At 44.1% G+C, this 16,196-nt stretch overlaps 1 protein-coding gene across 1 annotated transcript in view; it reads left to right on the forward strand.

Annotated features, from left to right (window-relative positions):
- The first annotated feature begins 670 nt into the window (after nt 1-670).
- SH3RF1 (SH3 domain containing ring finger 1) overlaps nt 671-16,196 on the forward strand; it is a 199,704-nt gene continuing 184,178 nt past the window's right edge. The window contains 1 exon segment of the mRNA XM_023742850.1: nt 671-1,063. Coding sequence (XP_023598618.1) covers nt 671-1,063 — 393 coding nt within the window.

Here is a 16,196-nt window from a genome sequence, read left to right on the forward strand (position 1 = left end):
TTGTCAACTTTCAGCTCTTTTTGGTTGGGCAAGACGAAACAGGTCTACTTTTGAGACCAGTGAAGAAACATATGTATATAATATTGGGACCATTTACCATAAGCGATTACGAGGCAGGGTTTCTTAAACGCTAAAGGGGCTTGGAAATTGTGAACTTTGTTGGATTTAAAAGTAATTTGAAGTAGAGGAAGCTTTCAATTGCTTCTGTTCACCTCGTAGGAGTTGAGGACTTTATTAAGGCAACTAATGTCACTTAGAGAGCTGAAAAAATTACATTCTTTATTGCATTTCATAAATTGTATTTATTGCAGAAGCCCTTCTGCATAGTAATTGAGAGCTATATCTGAACAGTGAACTCCTAACTATCTTTAGTGATTTACTTTGAATTGTTTAAAAAACCTATTTTGTTTTTAATTGTTCTCTTTGGAGTTTAGGACCCAAATTCCCAAGTAAAGCTGCAGTATTCAGAGGGAGCACTTTTGTGTACTTTTAGGTTCTTGGCCCCTCTGTGAGCTTTTTTCCCGGTGACAGTACTGATTTTTCTCTTTCTCAAACCTTTCTCGCCCTGACTCCAGAGCACACTCTGAAATGGATGTTACATGAGTCATCTTCAGGGATGCACACAGCTATGAACATTTCTGAAGCGTTTTTCTCAGTAAACTAGATAAAGATGGATGAATCCGCCTTGTTGGATCTTCTGGAGTGCCCGGTGTGTCTGGAGCGGCTTGATGCTTCTGCAAAAGTCTTGCCTTGCCAGCACACGTTCTGCAAACGATGCTTGCTGGGGATCGTGGGTTCCCGAAACGAACTCCGATGCCCTGAGTGCAGGACTCTTGTTGGCTCCAGTGTTGAGGAGCTTCCTAGTAACATCCTGCTGGTCAGGCTTCTGGATGGCATCAAACAGAGACCTTGGAAACCGGGCCCTGCTGGGGGCAGTGGGACGAACTGCACAAGTGCATTAAGGGCGCCGAACAGCTCTGTGGCTAATTGTAGCTCTAAAGATCTGCCCAACTCCCAAGGTGGACAGCAGCCGAGGGTCCAAGCCTGGAGTCCTCCTGTGAGGGTGAGTAGTCTGCGGGAAGTCGTGGGGTGGATAAAGGTGGCGTCCACCCTGTTTTTCTCTTTACTCTTTAGCTGGATGTTTTCTAAATCAGCTCATTGTTAAAAGAAGCCACACTCATACGAACAGACAGTAAACAATGCCTCAGGATCGGGTTTTTTTTGGGCGGGTTATGGGGGTGTGAGATGGAATATAAATAACAAATGGAAATAATAAATTTTCTTGTTTTTAAAATTGTCTCCAGACAGTCTCTTTTAGCTTTAGAGATAAATTTTGGGAAATAGGCAGCAATTATTCAATAAAATCTAAAATATGGCAGTTTTTTGTGCCCATTTTAAAAATGGAAGTTTGGTATGGTTCTACCCTTTTGATGGAGTTGGGAGAATCATAGTTATGTATGTATGTGTATGTACGTATGTATGTGTTATAAACAAATGTATATGTGTGAATCATAAGTAGGAAATCGGTCCTTAATTTTTATGTTGCTTAGGGCCGTTCTCTTGGTTTTATGAATGCACAGCACAGAATTTACTGGTTGGAGGAATTCTTAACAAATCATGGCCACAGGTAGCAGAGTTTGGTTGCTGTAGCAACGAAATGTCATTCAGAACTGCACTAAAACAGCAGCGAATCTAGCCCTGTGTTGGGTTTTACAGGGAGTGAAATGTAATGTTGACATCAGAATGACTTTTCTTGGGTTTTGGGTTTGGGCTGAAATCATTTTGAAGTGGAAATCATATTTGGACAGTTACCACAGCTTAAATCTCCAAAACATAGGTACTGATTTTCTGAATAAATCTAAATTATATTCTGGGTAATGGCTCCCCGATAAGTCATGATTTTTCTCATTTTTGTAAAAATAAAAACTAGCCCCAGAGGTCAGATGATTAAAACACTCCATTTTTGTTGGAAGAAGCAATTTTGATAATTGGCCAAATTAGTAAAGTCCTGTTTTAAAGAACAATTAGTTTAGATGAGGTTAAGTGAATACTTAGTGTTTACCCAATGGGATGCAAGAACTACCCAATGGGATGACACTGCCCGTTGCTGTCGAGTGGATTCTGACTCATAATAACCCTAAAGGACAGAGTAGAACTGTCCTGTAGGGTTTCCAAGGAGCGGCTGGTGGATTCGAGCTGCTGATCTTTTGTTTAGCAGCCGAGCTCTTAACCACTGTGCCGCATAAATTCACAGAGGTGACTATCAGACAGCTGTGACAGTGGCTTCCCTTATTGCATTTCTTCACTTCCCTCTCAAACTCATCTTTTACAAATGATGTCAGGTATTTACATCACTAGATGTGAAGTTGGGAAAGCATTTCTATCACTGGATAACTCTAGATCACTGGAAAATAGCTTCATCATTAGACTGTCAGATTTCTTTGGATTCCTGTTTAATTTTTTTCTTTTTTTTAAAAAAAGATAGTGAGAACTTTGGGTTCAGGAGGGTTTCTTTCCATATTTGGAGCCCACATGTTGTGAAATAAATACACTGACCTGCGTATAGTGGTTTCTTAGATTTTCTTTATTTTCTGGAGTTTATGGTGCCTTGATTAGTGTATATGGACTCATGAATGTTGTAACTCAGAACTAGTAACCCAGTTGATGATTTCTGAGACACCTGACCCTGGTCAGCTTAGCTTAATGACGGGGTAGATTTCCTTCTTTGGAGAGGTTTTTGTTTCTCTGTTAATTAGACTGGGGGTAGGTATAGCTTCTGGCTATGAAGAGAAGTTTCTTAGTTGTTGGCACGTTGCCTTACCAGTGGTGAGGAATGCATTGAATATTTGATGACTGATAAAAAGGAATTTAAGAAGAGGGCTCAAACATTCAACTTAACATCCTTGGAATTCTAAGGTTTCTTTGTAGTAACGAGACTGTGCAATGCTGTGTAAAAGTTAATTCTCATTTATCTGAATAGCTAAGCTCCCAAAGTTGCGCTTTACTTTTCTTAAGTAAATTGTTTTGTGAGTTTGATCACGCTAGTATTATTTTTCTGGTTTATTTGATTTTCCTGACTTACTTTTGGAAACCCTGGTGGCGTAGTCAGTAAGAGCTATGGCTGCTAACCAAAAGGTCGGCAGTTCGAGTCCACCAGGCGCTCCCTGGAAACTCTATGGAGCAGTTCTACTCTGTCCTATGGGATTGCTATGAGTTGGAATCGACTCGACGGCAATGAGTTTTTTTTTTTTAATTTCCTGTCTCTTCAGTATGAGAAGAATTTACTAGCCCAGAAGTCCAGCTGAACTTGAGGCTTATCATTTGGTTAAAATATTTGAAGTGGATAGAACAAGAGATAAGTCTGACCGAAATAACAAACAAACCATCCAGGAGTCTGAGTTTGACGCAAAGTCTGCAATACTCCTAAAAAGAAGGGTCTTTTCTCTGTTGTTGTTAGGTGCCCTGAGTCAATTCCCACTCATAGCGATCCCATGTGACAGAGCAGAACTGCCCCATAGGGTTTTCTAATCTGTGATCTTTATGTGAGCAGATTGCCAGGTCTTTCTCCTCTGGAGCTGCTGGGTGAGTTCCAATCGCCAACCTTTCAGTTAGCAGCCGAGTGCTTAACTGTTGTGCCAGCAGGGTTCCTGCCTTTTCTCTAGTCTAAAATAATTACTCATTAACATTTACTAGTCCCTTTTGCTTTTAAGTATTCAGAGAAACTAATACTACTCGTATAGTTCAAGCACCTGAAAGATGAATACATTCTAGAAAGTCCTCTTTTTAAAAGTAAGAAGTCTGTAACATACGTCTACATAGAGGCTGTACTGCACCTTTTGGGTACTTTGCTGAGGTGAGTGACCGTAATAAACCCATACATGTGTCCTCTTCCCTTAGCTGTGCTGACATGACCACGTGGTGCCGTGAGCCTGCTTCCACGTGCGTGCAGAGCTGAAAGTGATGACGTGGAATGTTGCTTCAGTTTCCTAGTTATGTTCCATGTTCCGTTTGAATTGTTACCATCTGGCTTCCTCGTGCGTTTCGCCGAGGTAGACGGAGTCTTGTCAGCAGATCTGAACGTTCCCAATGTGCGACACACATCTTGTTCCCAGAATTTTAGTGTTTCCTGCTTAGTATGAGGGAGAACATGAAAGACTGGCAGGGTTGGCGTTAGCACGGGAATTCATCAGTTACGTACTGCAGCGAGAGAATTCCTGCTGGTTTGTGGCCAAAGTCAGGCAGGGAGATGAAGCCCATGAAGGTGACTGCAGATACCTGTTTCAATGGACTCAACAGTACCTGCAAGAGATAGTAATATGGTTCCTAGGGGAGTTACCTTGTGGTTAACTACTCAAATATTAGCTTCACTTAAAATGTGTATACATATATATTACAAAATTACATGTGGAAAGCACGTGTAAGTGGTGCCTACTAACTTATGACCTAAGACAGTAGTTAAATTTCTGCCTTCTGTGTGTGCTTCCTTTGGCTTAAGATCTATTAATACCCGTCTGTGTATCTATCTAGGGTAAAAGGCATCATTATTTAATCATTTCACACTGTCTCTACCTCAAAGGGAGCCCTGGTGGCGCAGTGGTTAAGCGTTCGGCTGCTAACAAAAAGGTCGGCAGTTTGAACCCACCGGCCGCTCCTTGGAAACCCTATGGGGCAGTTCTACTCCGTCCTTTAGGGTTGCTCTGAGTTGGAATTGACTCGACGGCAGTGGGTTTGGTTTGGTTGGATTTCTCCCTGAAAGTGAATGGAGCCCTGGCGGCCTAGTGGTTAAGAGCTTGGCTGCTAACCAAAAGCTCGACAATTCTAATTTACCAGCCGCTCTTTGGAAACCCTGTGGGGACGGATCTACTCTGTCCACTGATTTCACTAATTTACACTTCATTTTTTTCTTTCCTTTATTTAACAAATGTTTGTGAAACCCTTACTGGGTGCCAGGCACGGCAGTAGATGCTGCACAGGTAATGATGGAGAAACCCGGTAACAGATCCCGCTTATCGTCCTGCTTCTGAGCCTCTGGGTGTGTGGTCTGTCTCGTGGGAGAGAATAACAGGGCACACATGTATTTATGGGATCAGTGCTCAGACAGAACGGAGGAGAGAGGCTAGGAGAGGGACCTGGTTTAGCTTGAGGGTGAATGTGCACCTGTGGCCTTGGAAAGCTTCCTTGAGAGAAGGGCATTTGGGCTGAGATCTTCAGTGTGAAGAGGTGTGAATTAGGAGAAGGGGCCTGGGCGGGGAAGGGGCAGAGAGGAAGAGCATTTCGAAGGCCCTGCCCTGCGGAGGGAGGGGGCATGGCTCCTGGAGAAACTGACAGAAAGTGAGCGTTGAGCTAAGCCAGGGATGAGGTAAGTGACACAAGGAGAGATCGCACATGCAGGCATAGCAGGAGCTGCCCCCAGACCTCGTGGAGTTCAGGGTCGGATGAGCGATGTAGATGGTGACTCTCTGCATTTGGAAATGGAAAGACCGATCGTTGGAAAGACAGATCAGAGATGATCAGCAGGGCTTCAGAACAGAGATGGGATTGGAGCGTGGCATCAAAGGATTGAGAGATGGAGGGGATTCTAGATCTGGGGGAACACAGGTGAAATTTCCATTCCACTGCAATGCTGAGTGTACCTTCGTTTTACCCCTCCTTTCTCTCCCATTCCCCATTGCTGACTGTGGGTGCACTCTTTAAGGGGAGCCCCTGAGCTGCCTCTCGGTCCACTGCTGATCCCTTCAGTCATGGTTTTGCCCATAGACCTGCAGTGGCCCAGCCCTTCTGTGCTCTTTACTCCTGAGGTGGAATGCAACCTTGAGGGGTTGTTAGTCCCCCGCAACTGCCCGAATTGGCTGACATCCACAGTGTCATAAAATCAACAGGTGTGTTACAAGAAAACTGAGGTCTCTGTGATCATATGCCAGATACGCAGAAGGTTCTGGGGGAGGGGAAGGAGATGCTGGGAGAGGAGAACTGCTCTCCTTCATTATCCCTAACAGATGGGGTTCTTCTGTAACTGGAGTGTGGAGGGCATGCCTTAGAGAATCTAGTGGTGTCTAAGGAGTTACCCTGGTGGCACAGTGGTTAAGAGCTTAGGCTGCTAACCAGAAGGTCGGCAGTTCGAACCCACCAGGCGCTCCTTGGAAACCCTATGGGGCAGGCCTGCCCAGTTCTGTAGGGTCTCTATGAGTCAGAATCAACTCAATAGCAGTGGGTTTGGTTTTTGGTTTAAGGAGTTACCCAGGTGTCCTTGGGTGTCGCAAATGGTTTGTGCTTGACTGCTAACCAAAAGGTTGGTGGTTCAAACCCACCCAGTGGCACCACAAAAGAAAAGTTTGGTGATCTGCTTCCCTAAAGGTTACAGCCAAGAAAACCCTATGGAGCTTAGTTCTGCTGTGTAACACATGGGGTCACCATGAGTAGGAATTGACTTGGTGGCAGTGAGTTAAGACATTACCAAAGGAAGGGCAGAAGAAAGAGAGTTGAAGGGAGGATGAGTGAGAAAGGCAAGACAGCAGAGTTGTTCCTGGTAAGTTGTGAAAAGCTATTGCTAGCTGTGAATTGCCCCATAGGCCATCTTTGACATCCATTCAGTGAACAAGTGTTTGTGGAGAGCCTTACTCTGTACTAGGATAAAGGTGCATTAATGCATATTTCTGTTCAAAAAGAGCTTACATTTTGGGGCGTGAAACGCATAAGCAATGGCAAATAAGGTGCCATATAGTGAAGCACCAAGCTATGGGATGACATGGGGAATAAGAGTGTATCCTGAGGTTCATGTTGAGTGGCCCCTGGGTTAAGCGCATGGTGAGAGGGAAGAGTGAGTATGGATTAGAGTGGACAGGGACATGGCAGGACACGCCACGGTCCCCTAGTGTGGAAGGTTCAGTACAGACACTGACTGTCAAAGGGGCTGACATCTCTGCACAGGTGGGGACAAGGGTCAGTATTAACCCACACTGGACCTAAGCACGGGGCCCTGATGGTGCAGTGGGTAAGTGTTCGGCTGCTAACCAAAAGGTCAGCAGTTCGAATTCACCAGGTGCTCCTTGGAAACTCTACGGGGCAGTTCTACTCTGTCCTATAGGGTCTCTATGAGTCGGAATTGACTCAGTGGCAAAGGGTTTGGGTTTGGTTCAGACCTAAGCAAGACATTTAATGTGGTGGTTTGGATGAGGAAGACATCTTAACGTTTCAGAATGACCGAGTCAAAATAAAAAATGGTAAGGTTTTTCGGTTTAATTTTGTTTTTGGTCACCCAGCGTTTGTGACAGACATTCTTGACCTCCTGTTTTGTTTATCATTTCATGCTTGACCTCTGATCCATTCCTCTTGTCTACTCCATCCCTGACCCTTCCTTACTCCTGAGTGAGGCTCCACGGTGAGGCTGAGGGATGGGATGTGGGATGGGGCGGAAGGCAGGGATAGGGCGCCGAGTCTGTGGGGCGTACTCGTTGGTAACTTTAAAGAAAGGAATGTTTAATGGCGTAATGGTTCTTTTATATCATATGCAATGTCATAGAACCGTACCTCATGTACCTCTCACAACAACCCTCTGGGGTTCAGTGTTGCTGTTTAAAAAATTTAAAAAGTGCAAATTTTAAAATTAGTACCTAAAAACATTCTGGTGGTAAAAAATTCAGCAATATATAAGTATATGGTATAAAGTGTATGTATCCTTCCAGATCTTTTTCATATACATTTATGTGTGTATAAATATGTATAGTTTTTTGGTTTTTAACATGAATGGAATTTTATAGTCTACATATTTGATGATGTGCTGTTTCATTGGGAATTCTTTCCACGTACAAGCAGATAGATCTGCCTCAGTAAAAAAAAAACAAACACCTCATTATTGAAGTATAATGTACACGCAAAAAGTGCCCCTATTATAAGTGTACAGCCAATTGAATTATCAAGCTTCCTTCTTTTAAAATGTCTGTATAGGATTTTTCTTTCTCTTTTAAAAGTTAAGGGTAATGAGAGAAAAGGAGAAAATACAAAGCTTCCAATCTCACCACTTGTCCATTCCCAATCTCCAGGGGTCACCACTGTGAAGAGATCTATTGCGTTTTCTTAAAAAAAAAAAAAAAATTAATAGAAGTGAGGTCATATCATGCATGCTGTTCTGCAACTTGAGTTTTTTTATTTAACAATGTATCTTGGGTAGCTTTCCATTCGTAACCACATTGATCTACAGGAAAGCATCATTTGTCATTATTCTCATTTTATGGATGAGGAAGCTATGGCTGAGAAGGTTAACTAACTTGGCCACGGTCTCATAGTTAGTAAGTGATGGCGATAGGATTCCTCCCTAAGTCCCTCTGATCCCAAATCCTTCCCTCTCGTAGCCACACTCTATGTAAGTGGCAGACATTCTGCCTGGGTCCCGTGCTGCTTGCAGCAGAGGAAGCTGTAACTAGTGGAGGTTGTAACTGGAAGAGGTTCTTCTCTCCTCACTGTCCTTGCTACATTTTTTTTCTTTCTGATAACAAGGGAACCAGTGAAACTCCTTCCCAGTGATAGTGTATCAGTACACCAGACGTTCTTTAGCTTGCTGTGTGTGGGAGAAGGTCAGAAGGCGTGGGCTCTGATTCCAGCCCTGCCACCAGTGGGCTTCATAGCTTCTGTGGGCTTCATTGCTTCAGCACAAAAATGCAGAACCCTCAGGTCCCTACGCTCATGCAGGCTGGTGGCGGGGGGACTGAATTCGGCTCATCTTTGACTCCTCAGAATCCTTCATGTATCCAGCACATAGTACACACTCAGAAGAAGCTTCCTGAATGAATGAATGAAGTGAATTCTGATCACCCTCTAGGGATCCTTAGCTGTACATCCTCTTAACAACATATGTGTACTTAGCATGGCGCAGGACCGGGCAGTGTTTCGTTCTGTGGCGTGTAAGGTCGCTATGAGTTGGAACCGACTCGACAGCACCTAACAACAACAACCACCCCTTTCTTTGTGTTGCTTCACCAGAGTCTGTAAAATAGAGATAAGGCTTGCTCTGCCTATTACTAGGTTGTCTTGTGGATAAACGCAAGACTTGATAGGCAAACATTTAGAAAATAGTGAAGTCTAAATGGATATGTTACTATTAGTATCATTATTATAAAAATAATTATCAGTCTTTGGCACAAAGGGAGTATGTCATTTCCATTTGGGCGACAAGAACTAAAGAAAATTAAAAGCAGTTTAAAAGATCCTAACATGTAGGTGGTGCATGGATGCAGAACGATCCAAAATGAGAACGTGAGCTTAGTTGTTTCGGTGCCTTAACGCATGAGAACAGCCTGATGAATGTCCACTCTCTTTGGCTACCCCTGGGGGCTTCCTTCCCCATTTCCCCACTGATACCGCTATTCCCCCAGCGCTCTTGCTTTCTCGTCGGGGTAGCTGAATGAGAGGAAGAGGAGGGCAGATCATTCTGATGTTGCAGGTGGGGCAGGGAAAAGGAAGGTTAGATGGGAAGGCAGGAAAAAAGGGAGAAAATCTAGTTTTGCTTTGGCTATAGATTTGCTGTTGCTGCCGCTCTCTGCAAAAGCCCCCTCTCCTTCTCTCTGGTTCTCTGGCTTCAGCCCCCCACCCTGGCCCCAGCATCAGCTGGTATGCGGCCTCTGGAGTTTGTTCACCTTCCTGCCCTCCAGCCACCTGAGCATTGCCCGGTCCTGCAACTGAGTCTGCATTTTACAGGTGGCTGCAGGGGAAGGCGGGAGAAGGAAGGAGAACTCCTGTGCCACTCCACTTCCTTCCTGGGATCGGTTTTCCTGGTTGCTTTCCCAGATCACTCGTTTTGCCCCAGAGTTAGTCTCTGGCCTCAGTGAAGGGGAAAAATAAAAACCGAAGTACAAAAAAAGAGATGGGGGTGGGGGTGATCTATCCGCTCTGCCTCTGACTGTTTCTGTTGCCCATGGTCTGTCTGCTTTAGACACCGGTCTCCTCCCACCCCCGTCCCTTAACCCAGCTCCCTGCCTCTCCCGGGAAGCACACCTGCTTTTCCCCACTCCGCAGGCACACAGTTTATTAATCCATCCCCTCTCCAATCTATTACTTGACACGGTTTAAGCCAACCTGAAACAAAATGCTGTTGTGGTGTGCCATCCAGCTGATTCCGACTCAGAGCAACCCCATGTGACAGAGTAGAACTGCCCCATAGGGTTTTCTTGGGTGTAATCTTTATGGAAGCAGGTCTTTATCTCATGGAATACCTGGGTAGGTTTGAACCAACAATCTTTCAGTTTTCGGCCAAGTGCTTACCCCTTTGCGCTACCAGGGTTCCGTAGATAATATGCGAAAAGCCTTTGTTTGTTTTGAAGTCAAAAGGCAGATGGGTTTCTCATTCACTTTGTAGAAGGGTTCCTGACGAGGATCCATAATAATAGACTTCTTAGATAGCAACACAGCATAATGAGGTCTGAAGTCCCTGGGTGGGCAAGAGGTTAATGCTAACCTCTTGTCTGCTAGCCAGACGGTTGCCATTTCAAGTTTAACCCACAGGCACCTCAGGTGGAAGGCCTGGTGAGCTACAGAAAAATCAGCTGTGGAAAACCCTACAGAGCACAGTTCTATGCTGACACTCATGGGGTTGCCATGAGTCGGGGTTTTTATAGTGCGGTATGCTTGTGCTAGAAATATTTCACATGGAGACAGCTTTGCCAGTAAAGTACTCTCACTATGGAACTTAGACCCTTCACCCTCCCAAAGCCTTTAATTATGAAGACAATGCATATCTCCCCTCCCCCCTTATATAGTTTTTTTCCAAAGACTTCTGAAAGTGGTAACCTTAAAAAGAAAACTTCCAAGTGCCAGTCACCCTTTCTGTAGCTCTGCAAACCCTCGCAGCGTCCGCCCCTGTCACTGCCTTGTCAGGAGGATGGGAACAGTTGCTTCATGAATGGAGACATATGGGTGGCTGTAAACACAGCCATTTTAGCAATAGATGTGTGAGCGAGCTCTGCAGGGGTAGCTGGGAAGGGATCAGAGGTGCCCTTTCAGATGTCTGACAGTCGCAGTGAAGTAGTAGATTATCTGCGTTGTGAAACGTGGAAAAAGTGAGCAGTACAAAGATGTGCAAATGATTTTTTAAGTTACATTAGGTAGAGTGCAGAAGAGTAAGGACCATCACGTTCCAACATTTTTCTGTTAGCCGGAGGAAATAAAAAAAAAACCCTTACAATATTTTTGCAAGGAAGAAGAAACCCTTTTGAGACACTGTATTTTCTCTGTTTATGATTCAGGAAGGAATGAAGGGCAGCGAGTTTTCGTGTCTTTAAAATGTAATGGAGTGAGTGGCCCTACGCTACATTACATTTTAACGTGCCATTGAGTAGAACTGCCCGTAGGGTTTCCAAGGCTGTTATCTTTACAGAAGCCGACTGCCACGTCTTTCTCCCGAGGAGTGGCTGGTGGGTGTGAAAAGCCGACCTTTGGCTTAGCGGCTGAGCACTTTGGCCACTGTGCCACCAGAGCTTCTTAGCTATGTTCTACTGTTGTTGTTAGGTGCTGTTGAGTCGGTTCCGACTCACAGTGACCCCGTGTACGACAGAATGAAACACTGCCGGGTCCTGCGCCATCCTCGCAATCATTATGCTTGAGCCCATTGTTGCAGCCACTGTGTCAGTCCATCTCGTTGAGGGTCTTCTTTTTTGCTGACCTTCTACTCTACCAAGTATGATGTCCTTCTCCAGGGACTGGTCCCAGCTGTATTATAAGGAGATTCAATTGCTGTAGAGCTTAAAATATTCTTAAGTTCCTAATTACATAGCTGCTTAGTTTTAAAATCTCTTTAAAAAAAATTTTAAAGTTCTTTAAAACATTAAACACATAGATTAAACATTAATATATGTAATAAAATTTCACACCTTGAGTTTTCCTTTGCTGAGCTTATTCAGAGTGACATTTAGTTAGCAAATCTCTTAGTTTTCTCCGTTATTAAATTGTCTTTTAAGCACAATCTTTGATAAATTATTTCCAGCATTTCGTATGGGCTCACCCGCCCTCCCCCCTCTACCCCCACAGTTGAGCACAATTGAAGGACTTAAGTTTATGAGTTGAAATATTTTTGCCATTTTTGGTAGGCCTAATTTTCAGTTCTGTCTTAATTGTTTTAGTATTAGCACTTTCATTTTTCTATTTTCTACTCATTTTCATAAAACGAGTCTAAAATAGTAGAAGATATTAGAAGTGTTAACACTGTTGTACAAAGATGTTGCTGTTGTTGAAACTGAAGTGTTGGTTATTGACAGCTTGAAATGTTTACATATCACGAAAGTCGAAATATGGCACCAGAAAAGTATGGGGTCTGTTACGGGTTAAATTATGTCCCCCCAAAAGATGTATTGAAGTCCTAACCCCTAGTACCTATGAATGTGATCTTATTTGGAATTGGTGTCTTTGCAGATGTAGTTACTGTGAAGGTATGCTGGAGTAGGGCTGGCCCTAATCCGTTATGACTGGTGTCCGTATGAAAAGAGAAGAGACATGGAGACAGAAGTAGAGAGAAGACGGATGTGTAAAGACAGAGGCAGAGACTGGAGTGCTGGTAGAAGCCAAAGAATGCCTGGGGCTGCCAGTAGCTAGGAGACGCATGGACTTTTCAGCCCCTAGAGGCTTCAGAGAGAGCTTGAGCCTACTGGCACCCTGAATTTGGACTTCCAACCTTCAGAATTGTGAGGGATCACATTTCTGTTATTTTAGCTATCCACGATGTGGTCATTGGTTATGGTGGCCCAAGGAAATTAATATTGGGCCTCAGTGTGTGAGGTATGGGAACGTATGATGCGAGAAAGTCTAGGATCACCACTGTGGTGGGAAGAATGATGGAGACCTGGCTTCCTTCTCTTCCCTGGGCCATGGTGTCCTTTTATAAAACGAGGATTGCCTGATCTCTGTGTTCCTTACTAGCCCTGAAAGTTGTGAAATAATTACCCTAGCAAAGGCCAACTTCTCTAATGAACATTTAGAACTTTCTGACTTTCTGAGACTGCTGTCTGGATAGCCTCTGGGTGTAATGAGAAGGAACGTGCTCCTCTCAATTCCCCATGGACACCAGTGGCCTGCCTCTCTCTCATGTCCTCGAGAAGCCTCCCTTGTGCCTGCTGCGGAATCAGTGGAACTGTTCCGTAATCTGTGCGTTTAGATGTGAGATTGAGCAGAAACTGAAAAGCAAGGACAGCTTTTACTGGTCCGTGTTGAGTTGATTCCAACTCATGGTGACCCCATGTGTGTCAGAGTAGAACTGTGCTCCGTAGGGTTTTTTGTTCTTGTTTTTTTAATTATATTTATTTTTTTGTTGTTGAGAACATACACAGCAAAACGTACACCAATTTAACCGTTTCTACGTGTACCATTTAGTGACATTGATTACATTCTTGGAGTTGTTCCACCCCCTTAACGTACACTCCCTGCCTCCTAAAGTTCCTATCTAATCTTTCAAGTTGCCGTTGTCAATTTGATCCCATATAGATAATTCTAAAAGGAGTGTAATGCCGAAGGCAGACATTTTTTACTAGTTTTAAGCTAAACTGTTGTTTGGTTTTAAGATGACTTCAGGGGATATTTTTGGTTTAAGGTTTGACGATTGTCTCAGGGCAGTAGTTTCAGGTGTTCATCCATAGGGTTTGTTTTTTTAATTTTTTTTATTGTGCTTTAGGTGAAAGTTTACAGCTCAAGTTAATTTCTCATACAAAAATTTATGCACATATTGTTATGTGAAATTAGTTACAATCCCTGTGATGTGACAGCACACTCCCACTTTCCACGCTGGGTTTCTTGTGTCCATGCAACCAGTTCCTGTCCCTTCCTGCCTTCTCGTCCTGCCTCCAGACAGGAGCTGCCCCGTTTCATCTCGTGTATCTGCTTGAACTAAGAAGCTTACTCTTCATGAGTATTATTTTATGTTTTATAGTCCAATCTAATCTTTGTCTGAAGAGTGGGCTTTGGAAATGGTTTTAATTCTGGGTTAACAGAGCATCTGGAGGCCATGGCTTCAGGGGTTCCTCTAGTCTCAGACCATTAAGTCTGGTCTTTTTATGTGAGTTTGAATTCTGAACCCCACTTTTCTCCTGCTTTGTCAAGGACTCTCTGTTGTGTTCCCTGTGAGGGTGGTCATTGGTGGTAGTCGGGCACCATCTAGTTCTTCTGGTCTCAGGCTGATGGAGTCTCTGGTTTATGTGACCCTTTTGCCTCTTGGGCTAATATTTTCCTTGTGTCTTTGGTGTTCTTCATTCTCCTTTGCTCCAAGTGAGTTGGGACCAATTGATGTATCTTAGATGGCTGCTCACAAGCTTTTAAGACCCTAGACGCCACTCACCAAAGTGGGATGCAGAACATTTTCTTAAGTAAGCTTTGTTATGCCAGTTGACCTAGATGTCCCCCAAAACCATGGTTCCCAGCCCCCAGCCCCAGCTGTCTGTCCCTCAAAGTGTTTGGTTGTGTTCAGGAAACTTCTTAGCTTTTGCTGTAGTCCAGTCATCCATAGGGTTTTTAATGGCTGATTTTTCAGAAGTAGATTGCCAGAACTTTTATTATGAGGCACCTCTGGGTGGACTTGAACTGCCAACCTTTAGCAGCCAAAAGCATTAACTGTTTGCACCACCCAGGGACCCCAAGGACAGTTTAACTGACTCGTTGCCGTCAAGTAGATTCTGACTCATGGTGATCCAATGGGACAGAGTAGGACTGCTCCATGGAGTTTCCAAGGAGCAGCTGGTGGATTCAAACTGCCAACCTTTTGGTTAGCAGATGAGCTCTTAACCACTGCACCACCAGGACAGTTTAGGGAGCCTGATTTAGGAACAGGCTCCAAGTGGGGCTGGTTTGCTTGATAGACATCCTCTGCCTAAAATTATCTACCTCTGTTCTGTCTGATTATTATCTTAATGTGAATTTATCACACTGCCTGAAGTTCTAACAATTAGAGATTTGAGTGTCCCCGTATTAAAATGTTCCGCTCTTTGGAAGGGTGTAAATTCTTTTAACCATATTGCTTTTCTCATTTTCACTGACTGAGAACATCTGCATAGATGGAAAGGATGTTTATGTTGAGAGGGAGGCATGAACGTTTTCTTTGGGGTCACACAGGCCTGGATGGGGGAGCTGCAGGGAGGGGCTTAGGTAGGACACTTCTGAGAGTGAAGAGGGAAGCAGTTGGTAGTTTTGCAGGATCACCAAGAGTGAACTGGACTGTCTGAGGCCAACAGGGCCATATGGTCCCCTAACTGAGGGCAGTGGGAGGGAGCCCAGGGTATAAAAGAAGGCTTTAGCAAGTGTGCGGAAGATGCCAAAGGAGAGAGAATCGCTTTCAAAAAATTTCAGGGGAAACGCAGAGGGATTGACTTCTTCCTGTGAATGCCCCTCTCTGTGCTCTCTGAGGTTTCCTCGGGCAGGAAATGTGACGTAGTAGGGAGGGTGCGGAATTTAGCATCAGGCAGACCTTTAACACTTATCCCTGTGTGCTCTCCGGGGAGTTACTCCCTCCGCCTAATTTCTTCATTTGTAAAATGCAGATCTGCTTTCCAGCAAAGTGAGGATTACATGAGATGAGGGATTGTAAGTGCCCAGCTTCGAAAACCAAACCCATTGCCATCTAGTTGATTCCAACTCATAGTGACCCTATAGGACAGAGTAGAACTGCCTCATAGGGTTTTCAAGGAGCAGCTGGTGGATTTGAGCTGCTGACCTTTTGGTTAGCAGCTGAGTGCTTAACCACTACATCACCACGGCCCCTGCCCAGGATCTATACTGGGTGTTCAATAAATGCAGGTACTGGTTTTTCTCTTTCCAGAAAATTAGAACTTTTAGTACCATATCTCACTTACCTTGTGCAATTTAATATAGTCTGGTGATTTAATTTAACAACATTTATAAAGTTAATGCCACGGGACATTTTGTTCTGTTTTATTTATTTTTATTGCACCTTAGATGAAGGTTTACAGAACAGACTAGCTTCTCATTAAACAGTTAGTACACATATTGTTTTATGACATTGGTTACCAACACCCCGACATGCCAGCAGTCTCCCTTCTTGACCTTGGGTTCCTCATTACCAGCTTTCCTGTCCCCTCCTGCCTTCTAGTCCTTGTCCCTGGGCTGGTGTGCCCCTTTAGTCTTGTTTGTTTTATGGGGCTGTCTAATCTTTGGCTGAAGGGTGAACCTCAGGAGTGACTTCATTACTGAGCTAAAAGGGTGTCCGGGGGCCA

Source organism: Trichechus manatus, unplaced genomic scaffold (assembly GCF_000243295.1).
Source record: "Trichechus manatus latirostris isolate Lorelei unplaced genomic scaffold, TriManLat1.0 scaffold00220, whole genome shotgun sequence".
NCBI lineage: Eukaryota > Metazoa > Chordata > Mammalia > Sirenia > Trichechidae > Trichechus > Trichechus manatus.